Here is a 25,064-nt window from a genome sequence, read left to right as displayed (position 1 = left end):
TTGTGTTAATAGAGCATCGTATTTACTTACAGAAATTTTGCTTGATCATTGTATCAGTACTGTTTTTAAACAGTGTCTTAAGAATAAGGGTTTTGATGCAATGGGAGCTATTCCACTTGGCAAGTGAGGTTACAGCTCTGTTACCTGGGTCCCCATGATGTATGTAAACATAGATATTATAGGTGTTTTCTGTGCATTCTCTGAAAAGGAAGGACCTGCTGGTTCACAAAATGCTAAAGAAATGTGGCTGTGAAACATTTTAACTTTCTTAATTGAAAGTCGGGGGTGGGATCACTTTTAATTTTCACGTCTTTGCATAACTTGTAAGAACACTCTATTTTAAGTTAATAATGTCAATTCTATGAAAAGCAGATTTGATTTTGTAAGGCAGATGTGCTTTCCTATAGTGATACTTTCGTTACCACTGTACTCATTCCTTGATAAAAACTATTGTTTCGTAAACTTTTAAAACTAAGCATGTAAGTCCTTACCATTTGTTTTGACCTGCCATGTGGCCTGGTTTGCATTGTAAGCAAATATTTCTCATGCAGTTTTTGCATCAGTAACCCAGGAAATTACACTTTGGTTCTGATTTGCCTTTCCTATTACAGGTCAACAAAAATCTCTCGTTTACTTCAACATCAGCCTCCTCACAGCAGTCTAAGTTAAAACAGTCGGACATGCTGGCCGCTCATCAGATTCTACATCAGTTTGGTTTCACTCAGACCGGTGAGCCCCTTTCTTATTTTGAGTATTCTTTTAAATGTTCAGATGATTTTTTTTTTTTAATGAATGTCATTTATTTCACTTCAGGAATATAGCCCATAGCTTTGTAATGATCAGTTTTCACATTTGAATGACGTTCTAGCGTCTTTTTTCTTTATAATCACTAAAGTTATTTCAAAAGTAAATTTGAATTTGGTAACGTTAATAGTGGATACTCTCAAGCTCTATTTTATTGAACAGAAAATAATTTTAAAGTAGCAAAACATGTGAGTTTTAAATCTGTGTAATATTAAATCTGATTCAGTTTCCCTTGGATAAAGGAACCATAGTTGATGGTTAATCCCATTTTATAACTCATTTCAAGAAAAGCCAAGGTAAAATGCATTTGGGAGAAACAGGATACAGCCTGCCAGTGATACCGTTGTTTCTTCAAAGTTGGCAAATTAATAAAATATGCAAAGAAGCTAGTTACAAAAATCTACATAAATCACTGAGTTGAAACGAACAGTACAGTTGCAAATTTTTAGGCTAATGTTTTAAATTTATTTGAATAAGGTTCTCAAAGGACGTCAAAGAAAAAGCATCAAAGTGAGAAACGTATATTTTGGGTAAAGATGACTATTTCTGTTCATTTAGCTGTTTTCACAGTATATTTTCTCTTGAATTCTTTTAGAAAGATAAGACAGCAGAGAACAAAACAATTATCTTTGTCAAAGAGATTATAATAAATTTGAGCTTCAAAAGATCAACATAATTTATTTAGAAATTTGGGGACCATATTACTTTTCTACTTTAAAAGTGTTTGGAGTTTACATACACAAGCTATTTTAATATTATTGTATTTTAATATTGCTGTATAAGTTACACATTACAGAGAGAGCATACTAGGATTAAGAATTCTTATATTCAGTCCTGGCTGTGCCTTTTATTACCCTTATTATCTGAGAACCTTAAATCTTCATTTGAAAGTGGAAATGATGTTTACATTAGATATTGTTGAAGTTCAAGTCACATAGCACATAAGAAAACACTTGGTAAACATAAAGTACCATATGAATATAACATACTTACAAACGTGATGAGTGTATGTATGCTAGCTTTGAACATACTTTCAATTCTAATTGCAAATCACTATAATAATGAAGTTATCCCAAACCTTAGAAATTTTAAATTTCTAGTGTTTCAGATGTGTGTCGGAAGTTGGAACAATGGCTTTGGTCATTCTTATAAACAGTAGAGGGCACACTGTGTGCCACCCCTTTAGACTCCTATTCTCTACACCCTACCTAGATACTTGGTTTGCCTTCAGATCATGTCATTTTAATGACTAGGAGGGAGAGAACCAGTCTCCACCACTTGATTCCTGTCATCTCCCTGTTGAAGTCTAAAATTCTTCTGGGAACAAATCCGTGATTCCACACTTCAGGATCAAAAGCATAGAATGTAAATGTCTGGTTGAGTTAATATATTGATTAAAATTCATTCAAGTAGTGTCTTAAGTTTGTCAGAAAACAAGGTGAAGATAATAGATACAAAATTCTTTCCTATTCCATAAAGGGAAAAATAAGGATATATAGGAAGCCTTTTGAAATGGGAAGAGGGGTTACCACTGAGACAGATAAAGAATAAAGGGAAAGCCAGATATGATAATGGCAAGTCTTACAAACTTCACCATTATGCATAGGCTTTGGTCCATCTCACCTTCAGCTTTCCATGGCCATATAGCTCTTGAGTGTAGCATTTCTATCATGCATGTCTATGTGTGTACACTATCTCGGAAGCACTACCATTAAGCCCTCACTTGACTATTTTAGTTATTAATATGCTTGACCTCATTTTAAGGCATAGCCTTCCTATAAAAGTTGTTGAGATATCACTGTATAGAAAAATTATAAAAGCAGAATATGTAGTTCATTGCAAAATGGCCAAATTAATCCATTTTATTCATTAAGAAGTTTATCTTTGTGGAAAAGAATTATGCAGTAGGAAACAGGTGAGGTAGTTTCTACACCTGGTTCCATTTCTAAATGACTGTAGAATCTTGAGAAATTTTTTCAGGCCTCAGTTTTCTTATCCCTACAGATAAACAAGGGCTCTGGATGTAGTGAGTTTCTGTCTTAAAAATTCTGTGATTCTAGGGGCACCTGGGTGGCTCAGTCAGGTAAGCGTTTGCCTTCAGCTCAGGTCATGATCCCAGGGTCCTGGGATAGAGCTCCATATCGGGCTCTGCTTCTCCCTTTTCCTCTGCCTGCCGCTCCCCCTGCGTGTGCGAGCTCTCTCTCCGTGTCCCTCTCTCTCTCTCTGTCAAATAAACAAAATCTTCAAAAAAAATATTCTGTGATTCTATTCAGTATTCAAATGAGCTTTAAAAAGGGATAAACAGTTCAGTGTTCCTGACTGTACAAGAAATCTATTAGAATCTGAAATACAAGAATCTATATATATTAGAATCTGAAAAATAAGACTGTAAAAACTGGGGCGCCTGGTTGGCTAAGCCGGTTAAGCATCAACTCTTGATTTCTGGTCAGGTTGTGATCTCAGGGTCATGGGATCGAGCCTCCCCCACATCCTGTGGAGCCCCACGTGGGGCTTCATGCTCAACTCTGAGTCTGCTTGTCCCTCTCCCTTTCTGCCCCAACATGTGCATGCAGTCGTGCTTGCTCGCTCTCTAAAATAAATAAAATCTTTAAAAAAAGACTACAAAAACTAATGTAGATAGGATGTTTAAAAATAAAAATCTTACTTGAAAACCTATGTAAATATTTAAGTCATATCTGTAAATGTTTGGCTTTGTACAGTATAAAGAAAAGCTATTTAGGGGCACCTGGGTGGCTCAGTTGTTAAGTGTCTGCCTTCGGCTCAAGTCATGATCCCGGGGTCCTGGGATCGAGCCCCGCATTGGGCTCTCTGCTCTGCGGGAAGCCTGCTTCTCCCTCTCCCATTCCCCCTGCTTGTGTTCCCTCTCTTGCTGTGTCTCTCTCTGTCAAATAAATAAATAAAATCTTTGAAAAAGAAAAGAAAAGCTATTTAGGGGTGCCTGGGTGGCTCAGACAGTTAAGTGTCTGCCTTCGGCTCAGGTCATGATCCCAGGGTCCTGGGATCAAGCCCTGCATCAGGATCCCTGCTCAGTGGGCAGCCTGCTTCTCCCTCTCTTTCTGCCCCTCCCCCTGCTTGTGCTCTCTCACTCGTGCATTCTCTCTCTCAAATAAATAAGTAAAATCTTAAAAAAAAAAAAGAAAAGAAAAGCTATTTGACATAGAGCTAATCAGTATGGGCCCCCTAGCCCTCATGTTAGGAGGCTGAAGAGCACAGGTTGATTTGATATATGTTACGTATGAGTTTCCATGCTGGAAGGCTAGACTCCGAGGCAGGTTTATGGTCTGCAGTAACTTCTGTTAACCCTGATTTGGGGTAAGTTCTAGATGATGGACACTGCTAGAAAAGTAACTTTCTTCCTAGGTTTGCATTCCTCAGAGTTTCTAGAACAGTACCTTTTTTCATTCTACAGTCACTTTAAGTGGCTGCTTTGTTGAAGTTCCTCTCTTAAGGATATGGACTAAATATTACAGTCTCCGCCCTCAAGCAGCCAGTCTGACTAGAGAGAGTGATAAGCATGGAACAAATTCTGTCAGCATGTGATAGATTATAAAATCACAGTATAAACAGAGTGTCACTGGAATAAAGAGGGATAGAGCAACCAAGAGCTGTCTCAGATTTTTTTTTAAAAGATTTATATATTTATTTGAGAGAGTATGTACATGTGCGCACACACTGGGGAAGGGGCAAAGGGAGAGAATCTCAAGCAGACCCCCCCTCCCCCGCTGAGCGCAGAACCCCCTGCAGGGCTCTGCTTCACGACCCATGAGATCATGACCTGAGCTGAAACAGGCGGATGCTCAACTACCTGAGCTACCCAGGCACCCTGAGGTTTCTCAGATTTTATATGTCCAAACAAAACTCATGCCCCAAACCTCTTCTTCAACCTCTACTTTCCTTCCTACACACCAAGGCTTCGTAATCCCAGCACTCTAACCACATTTACCCAGTTGTTCAGGTTGCAGCCGTTTTTTAGTCATGTTTTTCGCCACCATTTCCCTACTTCTACTCTTGTCTCTTACCTTATTCTCCCCATAGCAGCCAAAATGATTCTTTAAAAAATGAATTAGATCATGTTACTTCCGTGCTAAAAACTCTTAAATGTCTTCCTATCACAATTAAAATGATTCTCAGAGTCCTTACCCTGTCTTATAAAACCTTCCATGATTGTGTCTCTGTTTTCATGTTGACCTCATCAGTAGGTTGGTGGGGGTGGGGTTTGTTCAGGAGGCCATGCCAAGTGAGCCAAGAAGTAGGTAACCGGACATACACTTTGACGGCAGCTTGACTTGGCTAGGGGTCAGGTTGACTCTTAGTTAGTTGGAAGAAATGCTGAGGTGGATGTGTTTAGGAAGAACTGAGTCTGTAAAGGTAGATTGAGGCCAAATTGTGTCCTACTGAGGGATTCATATTTTATTTTTTAGATAAACTAAAGCTGTCTAAAGGTATGAGTATGAAAGACATATGATAAAAGTGTTTTAAAAAAACACATCTGGTAACTAAGGAATGGGTTAGAGAGGAAAAAAGCTGGATACAACTCTTACGAGATACTTACTTCCAGAACTATTCTTTAGGCTATTATTACTCTGGGTTCTTAATTACAAAGGAATCAGTCCACTAATTCTATTAATCCTATTAAAGTTAAAACTATAAATCTCTCCCCAAGTAACTTTTATGAGAAAGAAAATTTTACAGTTTTGTCAATTATACTTTAATAAAGCTGTGCAGAATAAAAGAAAATTATAATTTTAACATTTTAGGTTAAATTGTAGGGTGTAGCTCATAATGCCTCACCAGGTAGAGAACATCTAATACTGCATCTCAAAACTGTGTCCATACTTCCTTAGTATAATGAAGATCTCTAAAATAATAACAGCAATTTGTGTTTGTAAAAAAAAAATGATAAAGTGCTTTCATGTACATTCTCATTTGATCCTCAATAAAACTTTCTAAGGAGTAGGGTAAACATTAAAATCACATGGAGTGGAATCTTTCTAGAGCTTCTAGGACCTTAGAACTTGCTACACAACCGCGTTAGAGTGAAAGTGAGAGGCTGAGAGGCAGAGAGGCTGGCTTGTCAGAGTCCATATAGCTGGTGGTGTATAAAGCAAGATCTCCTCACTCAGTCCTTCTCATCCTACAGAACCAAACTGCCTACTTCTAGAGGAGGGCACAGGTGCACGAGGTGGAGTGGACTGACCCTCCGTGAGGCTGTGCCTGGAGCCACTCCTTCATTCCTGGCCCAGTGACCTCCCACTCTGCCCCCTGGTCCCTTTGGCTGGGGTGTTATCTTTTGTTACCAGCTTTGAAGGTCTATGATCTATTGTAGAGTAATAACCTGAACAGTACTACGTCTGTGGAACAGGTGCAGGTGTTAAAATTGAGGTGTCAAGAAGGTATTTCCTGAGGATTAATGAATTTATATTTTTCTTTGACCTTTAAATATAATTCTGTGTTTGCTAGTTATTAGATTTTTTTTTTTAAGGTTTGGTTCCGGTGAGACTGTGGTATTTAAGGCCACAGTCAAATCAAGAGTTTCTCTGCAGGGAAATTTTGTTCTGTGATCATTTGTCTGAATCTCAGATCCCACTGAAACATCTCAAGAGTTTTTATGGAAGTAAATTTTAAGATGTGGATTATTCAGTAAAAATTAGAATTAGTTACTGTTATGGAGGGAGCAGAAATTAGCAGGAAGTGCATATTTGTTGGCGGGGGGTAGTTGTATCATCTTTTCATGTTTCTATTTGAAGGACAGCATGTTTCATTTTTATGTACTTAGTAGGTCTTTTCACAGCATGGTTCGAAATTAAATTTACTTCATATTCAGTAGATAACTTGCCATACAAAGCATGAATCATTTTATTAATATGTCTTTATTAATGTAATTTTTATAGCATCTTTTTTAATTGTGGACTTGGAGTTTGATGGGAAAAACAGAGTGTGACATGGTTTTTAAAAATAATCAATAGCGTCTGTCTTCTCCATATTTTGTTTGTACTTTCTATTAGCCTATATAAACATATATTAAACTTTATAGCCAACCATTTAATCTAACTTTTTATCTCATCCTAAATAGTCCAAGTATTTGATTTAAACATAATCATGAAATGATTCAGATGACTTCAGTATTGGTTAAGAGATGTCAAATTAACTTCTGTGCATCTACATGTTTAATATTTGAAGAACTCTGTTTTTCCATTGAGTTTTGCATGTCTTTGACAATTACACACTTATTCCTTTGACCACCTCTTAAAATTAGGAGCCAATTTCCAGTTAAAGTTTATTTTTATTGTTTTCAAGGTTTCAGTATCTCTTAAGGTTTTAATTTTTTATAGAAAAATACAACATTTTTGGAGTGCCTGGGTGGCTCATTCGGTTCAACGTCTGCCTTCAGCTCAGGTCATGATCCCAGAGTCCTGGGATCGATCCCCACATTGGGCTCCCTGCTCAGCAGGGAGTTTTCTTCTCCCTCTCCCTCTGCTCCTCCCCACTGCTTGTACCCTCTCTCTCTCTCAAATAAGTAAGTAAAATCTTTTAAAAAAAGAAAAAGAAAAATGTAAAACTTTGAAAATAATATCACTGAAATCTAAAATGAATCCTGGGTCATAGTTTCACCAGAGATTTTGTGATATCCTTATATAACCCATTGTAGGAGGTAGATTACATCAAAGTTGGAAACATGATGCTTCTTGTATTTCAAAGGAAGGGAAAGAAAACATTTTGGCAAAAATTAGGAGTTTGAATGACCCTGAATAAACACAGCTGATGGCAAAAGGGGGTTTCCATTTTAAGGAAGGTAAAATGAGCTTCAAAGAACTTTCTCATATTTTCAGAATTGGCAGTTTTCTGATAGTATTACTTAATGAAATTTAAACTGTTAGTTGAAAAGCACATTTTATTCTGATTTCAAACTTCCAGAATTCCAAGATTTCAGTTCAGGTGGTGGGATGAGTGAAAGGAATCAATTCATTGTCACAGATAAAGATGTCTACAGAATTGATTTTCTGTAGACAGATTGTCCTTAAATGTGCTTTATGGTACTAAAAAGAATCAAAAATGTTTTTATTATATAATTTTTAAAAGCAAGAATTTGTTTTCCAGAACAACCACTTTTCTGAATTCAGCATGTGTGCTTTATGGTGCAGAAAGTACTGGACCTGGGGTCCAAAGAGACAGGGGAGCTGGACCTGAGCCCTAATTGTGCCACTTCCCAGCTGTTACCTCGGCTAACTGCCTTTATCTCTCCAGGTGTATTAGCTCTATATTCTACTTCATATGAATTTTCTACTTCATAGAATTATGAGGATCAGAAAAAATATTTTAATACTTTGAAATCCATAAGAAACTGTAGGCATAAACAACCTGAGCTTTCCTAGGAAATTCTTTTGATTTTTTTTTTTTTTTTTAAGTTTGAAATCGTGCAATTTGTATTGTGGTCAAAGGAATGGAGGAAGTCTTATTTTAAGACATGAATTAATAAAATGTGTTAAGTGATAGTATAGAAAAAAGAACATGTCACAGAGGCAAATAATGGATCTAGAATTTTCAGAAGCATGCCAAAAAAGACATTAAAATAAAGTAATTTTAAGACGAAAGTTTCCAAACAAGCATCTCAGACTTAGTCCACTGGAACCCACTTAGCTTTTGAAACTTTGGCTTTCCCCATAAGTACCAGTCAACACAAAAGCCCTGGAGGTGTGGGACTATTTTCATATTTGGATTTTTCTGGACATTGAGCAAATGACCTTGATTTCATGGATTTTTTTTCTTTAACACATCACTATTTTATATTCCCCTTCCATAAAGACTGAGATTTCATTTGTTAGATTTTTTTGTTGTTGTCGCTTGTAATTGCGTTCTCTAAAATTGATGTTTGGTACATTAAAGATATAAGGTGCCATTTTAGCCACCAATATCAGTATTTTACTAAGTGATTCTCCAGTGATCCAACTTAAAACTAAAACTTATCCTCACTTGTAATAGAAGCTCCTATATTTCCTGAATAATAAATATTACTTGAATTATTAAAGTGTTTCTGTGTTGATAAAGTATATCCTATATATTTATCATTTACTAATTTAAAAATTATTCTATCAACTCTAGTAAATATTAGTGTACTTAGTGGTTCATCATTCACATGGATATACACTTAGTATTAAGGTCCCCGTCTAGTTACTAAATTTCTCCTATTACCCTCTGAAGAGAGAATATGAATACAAACTTTTCTCCTCGTTTAAATCTCTTGATTTGAATGAGCTTAAATTTGTCCACTATTTCCTACCCAATTATTTTCTAAGAAGCTATTTTACATGATATTTACATGGTGTATAGGTTCCAACCTTACAATTTTCAACCTTTTCCCCATCTGTTAAAAATAGCCACATTTCTCTGTGTGTGGGTGGGTGTTTTGTTTAAGAACCTATTAAATTTAGTCGTTGACATATATTGTAGCATTTGCCCAGTAGGTTAATTTTAAAGGTGAAATAATTATATTAATATTCACTGAATAGTAAAAAGAAGGCAACGGAAAGCCATTAACTACAAGAAATTAAAATGAGATCCTATTGATTTATTAAAAATGAAAACTATATAATTTTATCCTAATGCAGCCAGATTACCTGCCAGACCACTGAATTTGCATTTTATAGATATTCTGATGGTTACCTTTTCTAAAACTTTCCAGTTGACAACTTCTTAATTTGTCTTTTTTTATATTTTGAAGATTTATGGACGATATTTGCATATAGCATCCTTTTTTAAAAGATCATGAGTAAATCTTTTGAGAGCATAGGCCAAGTTAAACAGAGCTGCCATAGCACGGAAAGCTCTGAAATATGAAAACTAATTTCAGAAATGATATTCAGCCGCAAGCTTGTATAGCAAGATGTATGTAAACTAACCACTTTTGTCATATATGTGACAGAAACGCAATCATCGTCATGCATGAGCTTTAATTTCCTGAAAGAAGCTTCTGTATTTTACTCTCCTGTCTCATTTCCGATGACAGCATTACCGTTTTTCAGGTAGAAACTGTGGACCCATCTTTGACTCCTTATCCTTTCCTCTAACTAGTTAGTCTCAGAGCCTTCTCATTTCTTTATTCTAAATCTTAATTCACCAAGAGTCCTTTTGATCTTTATGATCTCTTTCTTATCTTGTTTGTTCCTTTTTTCTAGTGTCAGAGTTTTGTGGGTGTCATTACATCTTCCTAAATCTCTCTAAGTTCTTTTCTCTGAATTGATATTTTCCTTTGTGCTCAGTTTTTTCATCTATTTATGTATCCTATCTTTTTCTTTCATGCCAATGGTTTTTCCTCTATATCTGATGATCCTTGGTGTCTCTCTCTTTTTAAAAATGAAGGACTGGGTACGAATATAGTGTCCCTCTTCTGTTGTGTAAATAGCTCTATTATCTCACTGTTTTGTTTACTTTAGCAGAAATCTCCTGAGAACTTTGTATTTATGGCTAAGACATATTAACTGGCAGCTTATATTTAGGGTAAGCGAGCAAGATAAATGAATCCACCTGTCAGGCTATCAGACTTATTGCCAGAATGAGAATAAGGGGACAGTAGTATTCACTGTAGAAGTCTTCACTCTTCCCAAGTGGTGTGTCAATAATATTTTTAGGGACAATTCCACTGATTTACTTTTTAATTTTTAATCTTTTTTTGCCTATGGTTAGTGCTCAGCAGCATCCATTTTGTGTGGGATCTGCAGCCTGTTTGGCCTAAGTGTTTTACATACTAACGTTCAGTTATTTCTCCTGGGTTTTGTTTTGTTTTGCCCCCTACCAAAGATGCTGTTTCTGTGTTCACAGGTCTTGACTTTCATTGTCCAAATAGATTCTGTATCTGCTGCAGCCCATCATAATGTTTTCAGGCAGATGTTTCTAATCACTTTTCATCTTCTATAAATTTGTTGAAATCTCTAACCTGTTTTTTTCAAGCTCACCAGTGACTTTCACATTGCTCATTCCCATGGTCAACTCTTTGTGTTTATCTTCCTTATCAGCAGCCCTTGACACATTTGATGGCTTCTTAATACACTGGTTTCTGGGACACCACATTCTTGGTTTTCCTTTTATCTCATTAGCCACCACTCTGCATTCTCTTTTGCTGATTCTTCCTCTTTTCTTCTGTGTCTTATTAGATTGCTCCACTGCAATCTGATCCCCTTTTATTTCATATATATGTGTATATATATATTCATATGGAATGCGTATATACACATATATATCCATTTCCTTGGTGATCTCTTGACTTTAAATAAAACCTATATGCCAGTGTTTTATCTTCAGCCCAGACCTCTTTTCTGAACTCTAGACCTGCGGAGTCCAGTACAGTATTCTCTAGCCTCAGGTAGCCATTGAATACTTAAAATGTAGCTAGGGTGACTTGGGAACTAAGTTCTTAATTATATTTCATTTCAGTTTTTAAATATAAATAGCCACGTATATTGCCAGTGGTTATCCTGTTGGACAGTTCAGACTTACAGAATCTACTTCTATATGAATCTTCATTATTTGACACCAGACTGATCACATGTTACAATATAAAAAATAGATTATCTCTTTTTTAATACACGTAATGCTTTTAATATTAAAACTTCCTTAAATATAATATTGAAAATTTCATAGTTTTTCATCATTGTAACTATAGAAATGTTATTAATAAACAATATTGAGGGGCAGAGCAGCTGGGTAGCTTAGTCTTTTAAGTGTCCAACTCCTAATTTTGGTTCAGGTCATGATCTTAGGGTCATGAGATCAAACCCTGTGTCAGGCTCCCCACTCAGCAAGGAGTCTGCTTGAGATTCTCTCCATCTTCCTCTGCCCTGCCTCCCGTACCCTAGAACACGCACATTCTCCCCCGAAAATAAATAATCTTTAAAAAAAATAAGCAGTATTGATATTAATTTGAATAAGAGGTCTACAAGTTTCTTATTCTTCATATTTAAATCAATACATGACATTCTGCTTGCACTTAGTTGAGAAGTCATATACACCTGAATTTAGATCCAGATTCTGTTAGTTATGCTATGACCTGGAGCAAGTTATTTCATCTTAGTGACTTGTCATTTGAAAATAGAAGATGGGAAAGTGTTCACTGCAAGTGAAAGTTTTTAAATACCAACCTATGCTTGACTTAAAATGCACTAGGAGTTATAGATAGTATCTTTATGACTATATTCCGAGCTATTTTAATCATTGAGCTTTTTATTTTAAATTTACCTTACTTCCCACTAAGTTTTAGAAAGAGAAATCACTATGTTCTTAGAATTAGACTTTGTAAATGTCTTATGTTAAAATCCAAATTCCTCCAGTACATATAGATTTTTTCAAAATACAATTTCTAGGCATGCTGGTTAAAGCATTTCCATAACAAAAGTGATTTTTATTATATAATTCTAAAGTAGGAGAGGTGGAAAATTTCACCTTCTTTATCAGAACATAATTTACATCATGATGAAAGTAGTCAATGTTTGTGATTTACTGCTGTGCCTCCAGGGTAAAATCAAACTGTCAGTAATCAATTCACTCAAAGGTGAGGATTAAAGGAAGAATTACAGCTTTATATGGCTGTATCCGGCAAGGGGAGAAGGGCAGGTTATAAAATGGATAAATTACTTTTGACCAGGGATAGCTTTATTCTTATATAGTTTGAGAATAAGACTGCATTTAGTGTTATTTAATATCAACCATAAGATGCATTTTACTATTTTTATAATCACAAACCGAAATTGACAGTTTTTCCATTTTTAAGGCAGTGAAACATACAAAATGAAGTTATTGTTGGGTATATTTCTATATATATGTAGTTTTTAAAGTAGATTTTTTCATAACTTTTCTGATAATAAACTTAATGCATAGTTTTGAAGGAAATAAGTATTCCATAATTTTGACATCTTTCTCTAAATGTAGATGTTATTTTTAGTTTTTCAGTGTTATAGTAAATATATCTGCATATCAAAATGTTGTGCATACCTCTGATGACAAAAAATATTTTTAATTCATGTTTAAAATAAAAGGTCAAATTTGACTCCTCGTTAATCATGTTTGCTCATTCCTGCCCTTGATGTACCCGCATATGTTCCACATCACTTTCATTTCAGCCTCCATGTTCTGTAATTCTGGGAAGAGTGATGAATTTTAACAACTAGTAATCATTCTTTTATTTATTAATTTTGCTTAGGGTGGGCACTGCTTAGAACCAAGGAAGCAGTTCCCCATGTGTACTCCCTTGGTTGGGGGAAATGAAATATCATTTATAGCATAACAGTAATAATTTTTGTTTCCTTTGTAAATTCCAGTGTCCCTAATAACTTTTAAAAAAATTAAGTCTGTGACAAGACATACTTCAGTTTTTAAACATTTTAGTTTGTGTCTACTAAAGGCTCTAGAAATTTAGAGGAAGACTGGAAATTTGGAGGAAGAGGGCTATCTGAATTAAGTTCTCATTCACTCTTAGGTTATGCTTTATAAGACTATATTCAGAATAGCCTTCAGGTTTCCCTTAGACTAGCTAAGTGCATACTTTTGCATTTTGTGGTTTAGTCAGTTTGGTCTGGATAGCGAACAGTCTATGATATCATAGAATTTACTGGTAATGTTTTCTGGAAATGAATATCCATCACTTATTGAAAATGTCACCTAACAATGGAAATTAGGTTTAGGAACCAGTCCTTCCGGTAATGATAGAAATGTCTAGATAATGTTGATTTGTATTTTCCAGAATTTTAAATGTGTGTTTTCAGGAAGCTTTTTCCTTGAATGAAAAGTGAATGAAAATGTGAAGAATCACTCTCTGTGTTGTTCTTAGTCAGCAACTTGCCTACAAGTCTGAGAGCAAAGTTGATGACAAATATGACAAGTAAGAAATGACTAAATGGAGTGACTGGTCATATTTTAAAAATAATTTAAGAAGTTTTTACATTGTAAATGTCCAATAAGTAAAAAGTAGAGCATTGTTCTAATGTTCTAATTTTAGGCAATTTACTTTTTTTCTCAACTTTCTCCCCTGAAAAATATTCAACTATAATTTTATAAAGAGTAAAAATTGAGAATGGTTTTTTGACCAGTGTCCATCTTTTTGAGCAGAACCAGAGAAACTGTATTTTAGCAGAAGTATCCTAACAAAATCTGTTAGTTTAAAAAATTAAAAACCTTTGTGTACTTTATCAAAAACTAATTCATGCAGTTCATCAACCAGTGTTTATGGAGAGCCTACTGTGTGACAGGGACTGTGCCCGACTCTGGGAGAAATGGAGATGAAAGACTGCCCTCAGAGTCCTCCCAGTCCAGTTGAAGAATCCAGTGAGCAGAGAAATAGTTACACTATAATGGGATTGAGTTCAACAGGAGATAAGCGTAAAACGCTAAGGGAGCACAGACAGGAAATCAGTCTGCTTAAATTTATTATCCCTATGAAATGCACTTAGTTTCATGGCCTTGCTTATTAGCATTCCATGTTGCCTACTCAATATGGAACTATATTGTCTATTTAAGACTCCTCCAAACAGTTGTTTAGAACTAGGAGTCTGAATTTTGATGCTGACCTTTTACAAAGCCCGTGTGTCACAAGTCACGTAATAACCTGCATTACTGTACTGTATCCTTCAACTCTGCTTCCCAAGGGTGTTCTGGGAATAAGTGAGTGAATATTTATAAAGCACTCTAGTTTCTTTCCTATTAATATGTGTGACTCTGTGTGTGTGTGTGTGTGTGTTGTGTGTTTTGTGTGTGTTGTGTATACTCGCCCTTCTTTTGAAAGGAATCAGATCACATCTCACAGCTATTAAGTTTTGTCAAAGCAAAGTAGGTAGTGAGCAGCTGTTGCATTTTGGCCAATTCAGAGTCAATAAAGTTTGGGGTGTTTTTATTTGGTGCAGAGGTAGGGGTCTCTTGTTTTTCTTCTTTATTTCTATTTTTGTAGTAACATTATGAGGGCTTGAAAATGTCATCTCAATCTTGTTAATCTGTGTTTTTTCAAGTGAAGATTTAACAGAATTGAAAGTAAAACAAATTAGCAGCTAATGTTAAAGGCAGTTATAAATGAACAGTATAACAGGCAAAGTAATCTGCTTAATATTCATGAAGCTTTTATAAGGAAAAAGTTGATACAGCATAATAAGCATATTTTTAAAAAACGACTTCTCTTTGCTTTGAGTTATGGAAAATGTCTTCTAAATCATCATGCTTATGTTCAAAATCTAAATTTAGTACCTCTCTCTAGAATTTAAATTATATATTTTATGGATAGACCAGAGAAAATGAGTTCTCCCCTTCCTACACTCTCAATACTGTAACAGTGTAATAGATGAAAATACTTTTTCCCTTATTAAATCTTTTCTTGTTTTAACTTCGTTCTTTTGGGGTTTTTTTGTTTTGTTTTTAATTCTAAAGGATGTCTAATTCTTAGATATGCAGGTACTGGGAATGCAAGGTTCATTCATACATTTAATAAGTACCCAGTGAGTACTTACTTTGTCTCAGGCACTGTTATAGGTGTTATGTAAATGTATCAATGAACAAAACAGATAAAAATCCATACCCTTGTTCAGCTTACCTTCTAGAGAGAGAGGCAGACAATAAGCAAATAAGTATAGAATAAATAACAAGCAAAAGAGGGAAGGGGGACAAAGTGAACTCGGGAGTGAGGTTATGTTGATGTTTTAAATAGGGTGGTCAAGGAAAATGTCACACAGAAGCTGACACTTGAGCAGAAGTTTGAAGATAAAAGAAAGCCATGTCATCTGAGAGAATATCATCCGCAACCAAGATCTCAAGTCAGAAATATGCTTGGTGTGCATTTTGAAGAGCAAAGAGGCCAGTATGGCTAAAGTAAAGGAAATGAAGGGGAAGTAGAAGACAGTGAGGCCAGAGAAGTAGAAGGGGGCCAGATTGCACAGAATCCCGTCTAAATGAAGTGCAGAACACTACCCATTCCCTAGCACTGGCAGAATTCACAAGAGACATATTTTTTAAAGGGGGGGGTGGGGTATGGAATCTTACAGTTTGATACTTTCTAAATAAGAAAGATGAATAAAGTGAACTGGAGCGTATATATGATGTAGTGACAAATCCTCAGAGAAGGCATTATTTAAACTGTTACCAGATGAGAAGACTAATAATCATAAAAGGTGTTGGGGGGCACCTAGGTGGCTCAGTCGGTTAAGCATCTGCCTTTGGCTCAGGTCGTGATTCTGGGGTCCTGGGATCCAGCCCCGCATTGGGAATCCCTGCTCAGTGGGGATTCTGCTTCTCCCTCTGCTCTTGTTCTCTTTCTCTGTCTCTCAAATAAATAAATCTTTAAAAAAATAAATAAGTAAAAGGTGTTAGGGCATTCCAGCTAGGAAGGTCAGTTAAAAGGTGATTTTACAATTGAGGTGGGAGAATGAGACTGAAGTAAGAAAATAGAGATATTAGGTTATTAAGTATTAGAGATTTGGAGTGAGAGTGGTAAGGGATAGAGAAGTAGAATTTAAGCATAACTAAGCCTTCTAATTTTGGTGAATAAGTGGATAGCAATCCATTGACAAAAATAGGGAAATCTAGAAATATTGGGAAAAGATAATTATATTTTGGATATATTGAGTTTGAGATGCCTGAAAGACATCCAGGGCGAGATACCTAGTAGCTTGCTCATTCATTTGGACCTCATTTATTAACTGTCCTGCTATGAGTCAGGCCCTGTGCTAGGAACTAGACTGTGTGCTTTGAAATATGGGGTTGGAGCATAAGTAGAGATTAAGGAGTCAATGGTATATGTGTAGTCCTTGAATCCACTGGAATTAACGAGATAAACTGGAAGAGGCTATTAAATGAAAAGAGGCCAAGAGACTAAGAACCATTAGGATGACCATGAGATTGATGGCTTGGATGCTCACTACCCAAAAGACAGTCAAGGAAAAATTGATGACACAGGCAATTACAAGAAGTTTCTCTTGATGCTGTATGTCTTTTTTTTTTTTAATTCTTCACTGCAGTAATAAATTTGAATTTTTAAAAAATTGAATTATGATAGTATACATTTTATTTTTTTTGTAGCTTATACTTGTGATTTTCAAGATTCTATAACATTATTGCTAAAATAATATTAGTGTTAAAGACTTACAGATATTATGGGCGCCTGGGTGGCTCAGTCGGTTAAGCGACTGCCTTCAGCTCAGGTCATGATCCTGGAGTCCCGGGATCGAGTCCCGCATCGGGCTCCCTGCTCGGCGAGGGGTCTGCTTCTCCCTCTGACCCTCCCCCCTCTCATGCTCTCTCTCTCTCTATCTCATTCTCTCTCTCAAATAAATAAATAAAATCTTTAAAAAAAAAAAAAAAGACTTACAGATATTAAATTATATTTTAAGGATTGAACACACAGAATTGAATATTTTGGCTTTGTGTATATAATAAATATGTAACATAATTATATTAGAAACATAGCTATTCTCAGATTGAATATCTAGAGCATGTCACAAAGGATATGATTTGGACAGACTTCAGTTTCCTGTTAAGAGTTTACTGAAGATATCTGTCAAAAACTAAAAATTGTGTGCAGTTTTTGGTAGTAAATAACTACTATAGGATTTTGAGTAATTATTGGTTAGCACAATTAAATTATTTAAAAGTTAAAGACACACTAACATTATATATTCATTGGATCAGTGAATTTCATTTTGATTAATATTTGGGAGTAATAGCACAGATCAGTGGAGACTGAAGAGACCTTCCCAAAATGTGTGAGGCTTAAACTGAAGCACAGAAAGACTAAATTATCCTCACTTTTGGTAGCGGGGCTAAAATCAGGAGCCATGTTGCCTGATTGATACAATCCACACCATAGAGTTATTCACTTTTCCCTGCTTGCTTTGTACTTTTTCAGAAGCATTAATTTACCAATCTCAAATGTTAGGGATCCCTTTCCCTCCTTCTCAGTGTTCTACCTACTCACTCATGTTTACATACCCTTGATGAGTAGGTCACCACCTATTTCCATAACTAACACAGGAAAGCCTACTGATTTGTGGTTTTGTATATTCACTGTGCTTTACCTCTGTGGTCTGTATAGACATCCAAACTTTGTAGACTCAGGGCCCTCAGCCTTTGATGTTTCTGAGTTTGGGAGAATTTTTTCATATAATATATGAAACATATTGTTCAAAGAATGTTCTCTTTCCACAGTCTGAAATATGTACCCAGTAAATAGAGGGCTTCCATAGCATCCTGAACAAGTCCACTGTAAAATAAATATTAACATTTTACTGGGCTAGATGAGGAAAAGTCCCTTTAAGATTCACATTTACTAAAAATTTATTTTTAGATGAATATTTAGAAAAATATTTAGAATGTGGAATGACTGTACCACTGGAGAATCTTTTTTGCCACAAGATGTTTTTAACTCTCATTTTCTGTATTTGTGTATTCCGGCATTCAACAGGCCTTTATTGAATGTGAACTGTATGACACATGCAACTAAAATGCTTGATAGAGGATTGCACAGGAATGCTGATGAATCACAGTGGGGTCAAGAGAAGAATATCATAAATGCTTTCCTAGAGGACACAGTGTTTGACCTGAGCTTTAAAGGATGTCTAGGAAATAATTAAGCTTGGAAGGAGGTGTCAGAGAGGGAGAGGGCTTAGGTACACTCTGATTAGAGGAAAGAACAGCTGGAGGAATGGCTAGGGTGAATGACAAGGGATGGTTATTAGTGAGCTGGGTAGTAGCTACGCCCTGAAGGGCTTTGTGTGCCATTTTTAGTTAAGCAGTTTGAGTTAAACACTCAAGGAGGGTGATTTTTATCCTGAAGATTATGCCGTAGAATGACAGGATAACAATTTTTCCTTAGAAGAGCTATTCTGTCTGGCAGTGTGGGATATCATTGGAAAGCCCATGGAGCAAGTCAGCAGGTTTGGTTAGGAAGCTATTCCAATAATCCAAATGAGGAGAAAGGGTCTGAGCTAAGGAGTGGGATAGAGAGGAGGGGCAGTTTTTTTTATACACATATGTGTATATATAGGTATGTATGTATACACATAACACACATATATGTCTGTATATAGTTTTTAATAAATTTTTTAAATTTTTTATTTATTTGAGAGAGTACATGACAGAGAGTGAGCGAGGTGAGGAGCAGAGGGAGAAGCAGACTCCCCGCTGAGCAGGGAGCCCGATGCAGGGCTCGATCCCAGAGTCCTGGGATCATGACCTGAGCCGAAGGCAGACACTCAATGACTGAGCCACCCAGGTGCCCCAGTTTTTAATAAAAATATTTTTAAGGTATGATTATTTTCACCTCAGGTTGTATGAAACAAGCCATTAAGTTTTCTTAAGCAGATCTCACTGTTAGAATGTCTAACCTTTGTCATATAAGTATTTAATCATAATGCTTACTGTATTTTATTCCTTTAAAACTTCAGTTCTACATGTATTTAAAGGCTGTTGAAAAAATACACAAATATAGGATATTTTAAACATCAGAGTCAAAATAAACTAATATATATATATATCTCTCTCAAACATACATAGTATGCCAGGTATGACTTAAAGTGTTTTTTCCTATATTGGTAAACTAATCAATTCTCCCATCAACCTATGAGATATGTATTGTTTCCCCTGTGCTGGAATGAGGAAATGGAGGCACAGAATGGATAAATAACTTGCCCAAGGTCACATAGCTAACAATTACCAGAGCCGGTCTTCCAAAATATACAGAATGGCTCCAGAGTCAGGATATATTATACTAGTTAAATTGTCCTTTGAAATGCATTTTTTTCATGGTAAAGAGACAAAAACTAATAATAGAGAATTAAAATAACTCACACTTCTGATTTGGGACAGGAATTTTCCCTGAAAAAATTTTTTTTAAAGATTGTATTTATTTGAGAGCAAGAGAGAGCACAAGCAGGGTGAGGGGCAGAGGGAGAAGCAGACTCCCCACTAAACAGGGAGCCCGACTCGGGGCTTGATCCCGGAACAGAACTCCAGGATCATGACCTGAGCCTAAGGCAGATAATCAACCGACTGAGCAACCCAGGCACCCCTGCCCTGAAAATTATGCTTTCTCAATAAACAGAGATTTTTTGAGTGAAGCTATCAATATGTAAAATATAGATATATGTTATAGTAGCTATTTAGTCATTTGTGCATTAATTTTGGAGCCTTCTCTTATTTTTAGGAAGATACTCCAATAAATCCAGAGTTGGGAGAAGTGTTTGGTTTTCACTGACTGTTTTTAAATAATGCTGAGAAACTTTTTTCAGTGAAAACCTAAACCCTGTTTACTCTGCTTACATGGAAGATTTAGCAATATTCAAAACCATTGAATATTTGCTTGCCTGCTACACAATCATTAAATGTCTTAATAAGGATCTATAGTCCTTTCCCCCAAGTGTATTTTGAAATTTTTAAAACCACAAAGTTGAAAAAAAAAGATGAAACTCCTAAATTTGTACCATTTGCTTCTTCCCCTCAAAAACTTCATTCATATATCTGCTAAGAATAAGGATATTCTCTTTATAATCATAGTACTATTATCACATCTAGAAAAATTAACAATGATTCTGTAATATCTAAAAACCAGTTTATATTCAGATTTTCCTAATTGTGTCTAAAATATCTTAAGCAGTTTTTTGTTTGCATGCTTATTTTGTCCAGCATCCAGTCCAGATTCACACTTACATTGGTTGTTACGTCATTTTAGTCTCATTTAATCTCTGCTAATCTAGACTCCTTTGTTGTTTTTCATGACACTGACTTTTTTAAAGAGTCTGGCTGAGCCAGTTCTATAGACTATCCAGTGTTTTTTATCTATTTCACTGTGATTAGATTCAGGTTAAACTTTTTTTTTTGGCAAGAATGCTGTAAGTAATACGTACTTTTTTACATCACATCAGGTGGCGTGTAATGTCAGGTTGTCCCACTACTTATGTTGCTAAATGTAATCCTTGATTAGCATAGTGAACACAAGATCCTGTTGTAAAGATAAACTTTTCCCTTTGTAATTGCTGGGTATTCTGTGGGTCATTACTTTGAGACCATGTGAATAGCCTGTTCCCCAACAACCTTACTTAATGGTTTCAGCAGCCATTAATGATCCTTGCCTAAATGAACTGTTAACAATGGTTAGGGGATTCGACATGGTGGGTTTTTGGTTTGTTTTTTTTTTAAGATTTTATTTATTCATTTGAGAGAGAGAGAGCACAAGCAGGGGGAGAGGCAGAGGGAGAGAGAGAAGCAGACTACCCACTGAACTGGGAGCCTGACATGGGGCTTGATCCCAGGACCCTGGAGATCATGACCTGACCTGGAGATTATGACCTGAGCCAGACGCTTAACCATCTGAGCCACCCAGGCGCCCCTGCATGGTGGGTTTCTAATGTTATCATTGCTTCTACATCTGTTGGCTGGTGTTTGGTCAAGAAGAGAACTTCTTTTTTTTCTTGCCTATCTCTTTGAGTATTGTGGATTTTTTTTTCATTTAACTTACTATACTTCTTTACTCTCATTTTCTTTGTGTTGCTGAAGTTGTCCACTAATCTGGCAAAGGAGAGCCGCTTCCTGTCTATTCCTGTATCCTTTGATATGAACCATTTAGTTTAGAGTACTTCATGCTTGCAGTATCCTCAGTGCATCGTGTAATTTCCCTGCCCTAACACTGGAATCAGTCATTTCTCCAAGAAGCCCTGGTACTATTTAGTGGAAAGTGGAATTTAGAAACTAAAATTGGGGGCTAAGTATACTCATTACTATTGGGATATCATTGCATCTTAGACCTTTATCACTGGACATATTTAGGAAATCATCAAGTTTTAAAAAATCAGTGAATTCATACTATGATTTCCAATTTAAATTTTAAATTACCCTTATTGTATGTTTGTATGTTTTTTCTTTATATATTAGGGAAACTTATCTGTCAATAATTTGCAGATATTTTCTCCAAGTTGAACATTTGGCTTTCGACTTCACAGCACAATATTTTTAGAAAAGCTTTCGTTATACCTGGGTTTGTAAACAGATTACTTTGTTTTCTTCTAAGATTGGTATAGCTTCATTTTTAGCGTTTAAATCTGACCCATTAAGAATTTATTTTCCTTGTTTATGGTGTGAGATACGGATCCAGTTTCTTTTTTTTTTCTTTAAGATTTTATTTATTTGAGAGAGAGCATGAGCGGGGTGGGGGGAGCAGAGAAGGAGAAGCAGACTTCCCACTGAGTAGGGAGCCCAATACGGGGCTTGATTCCAGGACCTTGAGATCATGACCTGACCTGATGCTTAACTGACGGAGCCATTCAGGTGCTCCAGGATCCAGTTTGTTTTTCAAAACGGCCATTCCTTCCCAACACCATGTATTAGAAAGTATCTCTTCCTCTTCCCATGTAATTTCCATATGTAACTGGATCTTTTTCTGAACATTTTAATGTATTCTGTTGGCCTACATGTCTGTTCCTGTGTCATTACCACATTGTTTTAATTGTAGAGGCTTTTTATAATATAAGTTGATATTTAGTAATGTTTATTTCCAATCATTGCTCTTTTTATTCCCCAGAATTTTACTAGGTATTCTTGCATATACTTCTATATGAATTTTAGAATAAGCTTGTGCTGGGGAAAAAACTTTTTATCAGAATCAAACCAAATTCATATATTATCTTGGAGGGAATTGGCCTGTAAGTTACATTGTCTTGTTGCAGAATAAGGGATGTCTTTCTATTTGTTCTGTTGTTTGTTCAATTTGTTGTTGTTCAAACAATAGAAATTGTTTCTATTTGTCTTGAACAAATGTCTTTTTTGTCTTCTATGTCCTTCAGAAGTATTTTAACATTCATATTGATTCTTGTATTTATTCAAGAGTATTCTTTTATATTGCTCTTAAAAATGGGGTATTCTTTTTCATATATTGTCTAACTAGTTCTTTGAATATGTAAAGGATATTGATTTTTGTGTATTAAACCTTATACTATGATAACTTTCTGATGTATTAGTTCTGTTATTGTGTTATTTTTAGCAGTGATTCTTCTGTATTTTCTAGGTATAAAATTATATTATCTGAAAAACAGTTTTACTTCTTTTCTAGTCGTTAAGAATGCTTGCAAGCTTTGCACAGACAACTTTATATTAAATTTGTCAGGAAAGAACCCTGCCTCCTAAAACTGTATTCTACTGGAATATAATAAATTTTATTTCATTTTTTTCCTAGCCAGAAGTAATCAAAGCATAATTCTCTCTGTCTTATATAGAGATTAATGGTGATCTCCAAAACTCAAATAGGATGCATAGTTATAGTGTAGCCTGAAGCAGATGACTCCTAAAAGAGATGTCATGAAAGAGAGAATCAGGGTTCTCTTGTCCCTAGCACAGTGCCTTGTGCTTAGTGGGTAGCCCATAAACTTTTGGTGATGATACATAATGTTGCTGGATATATGTTCTGGCTTTAGAATTTGGCATATATTCCTGCTTTTTTTTGCTTTTGCAATAAATCTGATCATCTTTGTTCTTTTTTTCCTTTGATCATGGTCTTGAGTTAAGTTTGGTAGAGTTTAGGGAAACTAAAAAATATATAATTCTCCTGTGTAGGTCAGTCAAGTACAATGGGGTAAAATGTCATGTTCTAGTTTTCTGCAAAATAAAATACCTAACCATCTCCCAAAAAGCATAAAATTTTTTCCATTATCTTCTCTAGAGTGTGTAATATCTGAAAAATTAGGGAACTTTTCAAGTAACATATTTCAGTTTTACAGTAAGTTTAGACACATTACCAAAGGAAGTAGTAAATTAACAGTTTTGAAAATAGTCATAGAAGATTAACTCAAACATTCTGATCACTAATGCACACAGTTAAAAATGCATTGTAGCACATGAACTCAGCAGATGGCATAGATTCCATTTATTCAGTTCAAGAGTTGATGGCCTCCTGGGTTTTAGGCATTTGGACTAGGCACTATAGATGGAAAGATGAATAAAATCAGGGCCTTACTACAGGGCCAAACACACAAATGGGTCTGGAGTGTTTATGACTTAGATGCGTACGTTTCAGTCATGGTATTGCTGCTCATTGGTTGTGGGACTTTGGGAATATTACACATCTTCTGATTTGCTTTCTGGAAGCCACTACCGTTTCCTTCCTTTAAAATGGAGTTACCTTTGTGGTTTGTTCATTAACTCTCTTAAAATCCTTAATAGTTGTTGAGTTTTGTTTGTTTTGTGATGTTTTACTTTAAAAGATATTCTGATTCTTCCTCTGTCATCAGTGGCACTACCAGTTCTAGAAGGTTATTTGGTCATGCTCAGTTTACTGAAACTCCTTATGTGAGTTGCTGGCTTTCTGTTCATGCTCAATGGTTTGTGGTCCCAACTATACTGATAGAGGTCTGAGCTGTGGCAAAACACAAAAACACCTCTCTGCCGAGGCACAGGGTAAGCTTCTCCTCTCAAGTCTTATCAGTTGCAAGTTACAGTCATCTCCCAGTGACTGGGCCTGGGACTAGGTACCTCTAGCTATGTAGGTCCCTTTGCATGTAGGCCCCTTATAGGTCCATTGTGGTGCATAGGGTCTGCCAGACCCTCATTATACCACAGACATTAAAATGACAGAGATAGCCAGTTACCCAGAGCATTTATAGCTTCTGCAGGTTGAGAGCCCTCAGTGAACTCTGAAAAACCCATTTTTTTCCTACCCCTTTAGCAGAGACCTGCTTTCCCTGCACAGGTCCATGCTCAGCACCAGGGAGAACAGAGCCCCCCCACACTCAAATCCTGCCACCCACTCCCATTCATGACACAGTGATACTGAGATTCCAGAGAAAAACTTTTGTGTTCTGATATATTCTCCAGGGTTTGCCATCCCACTTGCCTTAGTCCTTGTAGGCCTCTAGAAGAAACTAAACTGAACTGCATGATTTCAGATTTTAAAATCATTAAACAAAGTGAAAAAGAAGATGCTCACTTAGAAGATTAAGTGGAATGGTTATCATAAAGATAAAAGTTATGAAAGTAAAATAAAATGAACTGCAAAATTTAAAGAAATAATAGGATAAAATTCACCAGAGCAGATGATAAGACTCTGCAGATTAAAGGGTTTTTCAAATCTCAGGAAAGATTAATTATAGCCAAGACACAGTTAGATATACCTTGGTGAAATTCCTGATTTCCCAGATACAGGGAAAATCTCACAAGCCTGTACAGAAGAACAGGTTCTTTACCTAGAAAGAGAGTTGAATGGGTATTGGACTCCTCATCTAAAACTCTAAAAG

The 25,064-nt window shown here is 35.9% G+C and overlaps 1 protein-coding gene across 25 annotated transcripts in view; it reads left to right on the top strand.

The window, feature by feature from the left end:
* AHI1 (Abelson helper integration site 1) overlaps positions 1-25,064 on the top strand; it is a 227,091-nt gene that overhangs the window by 101,990 nt on the left and 100,037 nt on the right. For all 25 annotated transcript variants that reach the window (XR_010413773.1, XR_010413777.1, XR_010413774.1 and 22 more), the window contains one exon: positions 612-729. Coding sequence is in view for 7 of the 25 variants with exons in the window: in XM_064598126.1 (XP_064454196.1) it covers positions 612-729 (118 nt within the window). In the remaining 18 variants the exon portion in view is untranslated. The remainder of the gene's footprint in view (positions 1-611; positions 730-25,064) is intronic.

This window comes from Mirounga angustirostris, unplaced genomic scaffold (assembly GCF_029215605.1).
Source record: "Mirounga angustirostris isolate CCGP_5_RB_7025 unplaced genomic scaffold, mMirAng1.0.hap1 SCAF_8, whole genome shotgun sequence".
In the NCBI taxonomy this organism is placed as follows: domain Eukaryota; kingdom Metazoa; phylum Chordata; class Mammalia; order Carnivora; family Phocidae; genus Mirounga; species Mirounga angustirostris.
This window is presented reverse-complemented; position numbering and strand designations above follow the sequence as displayed.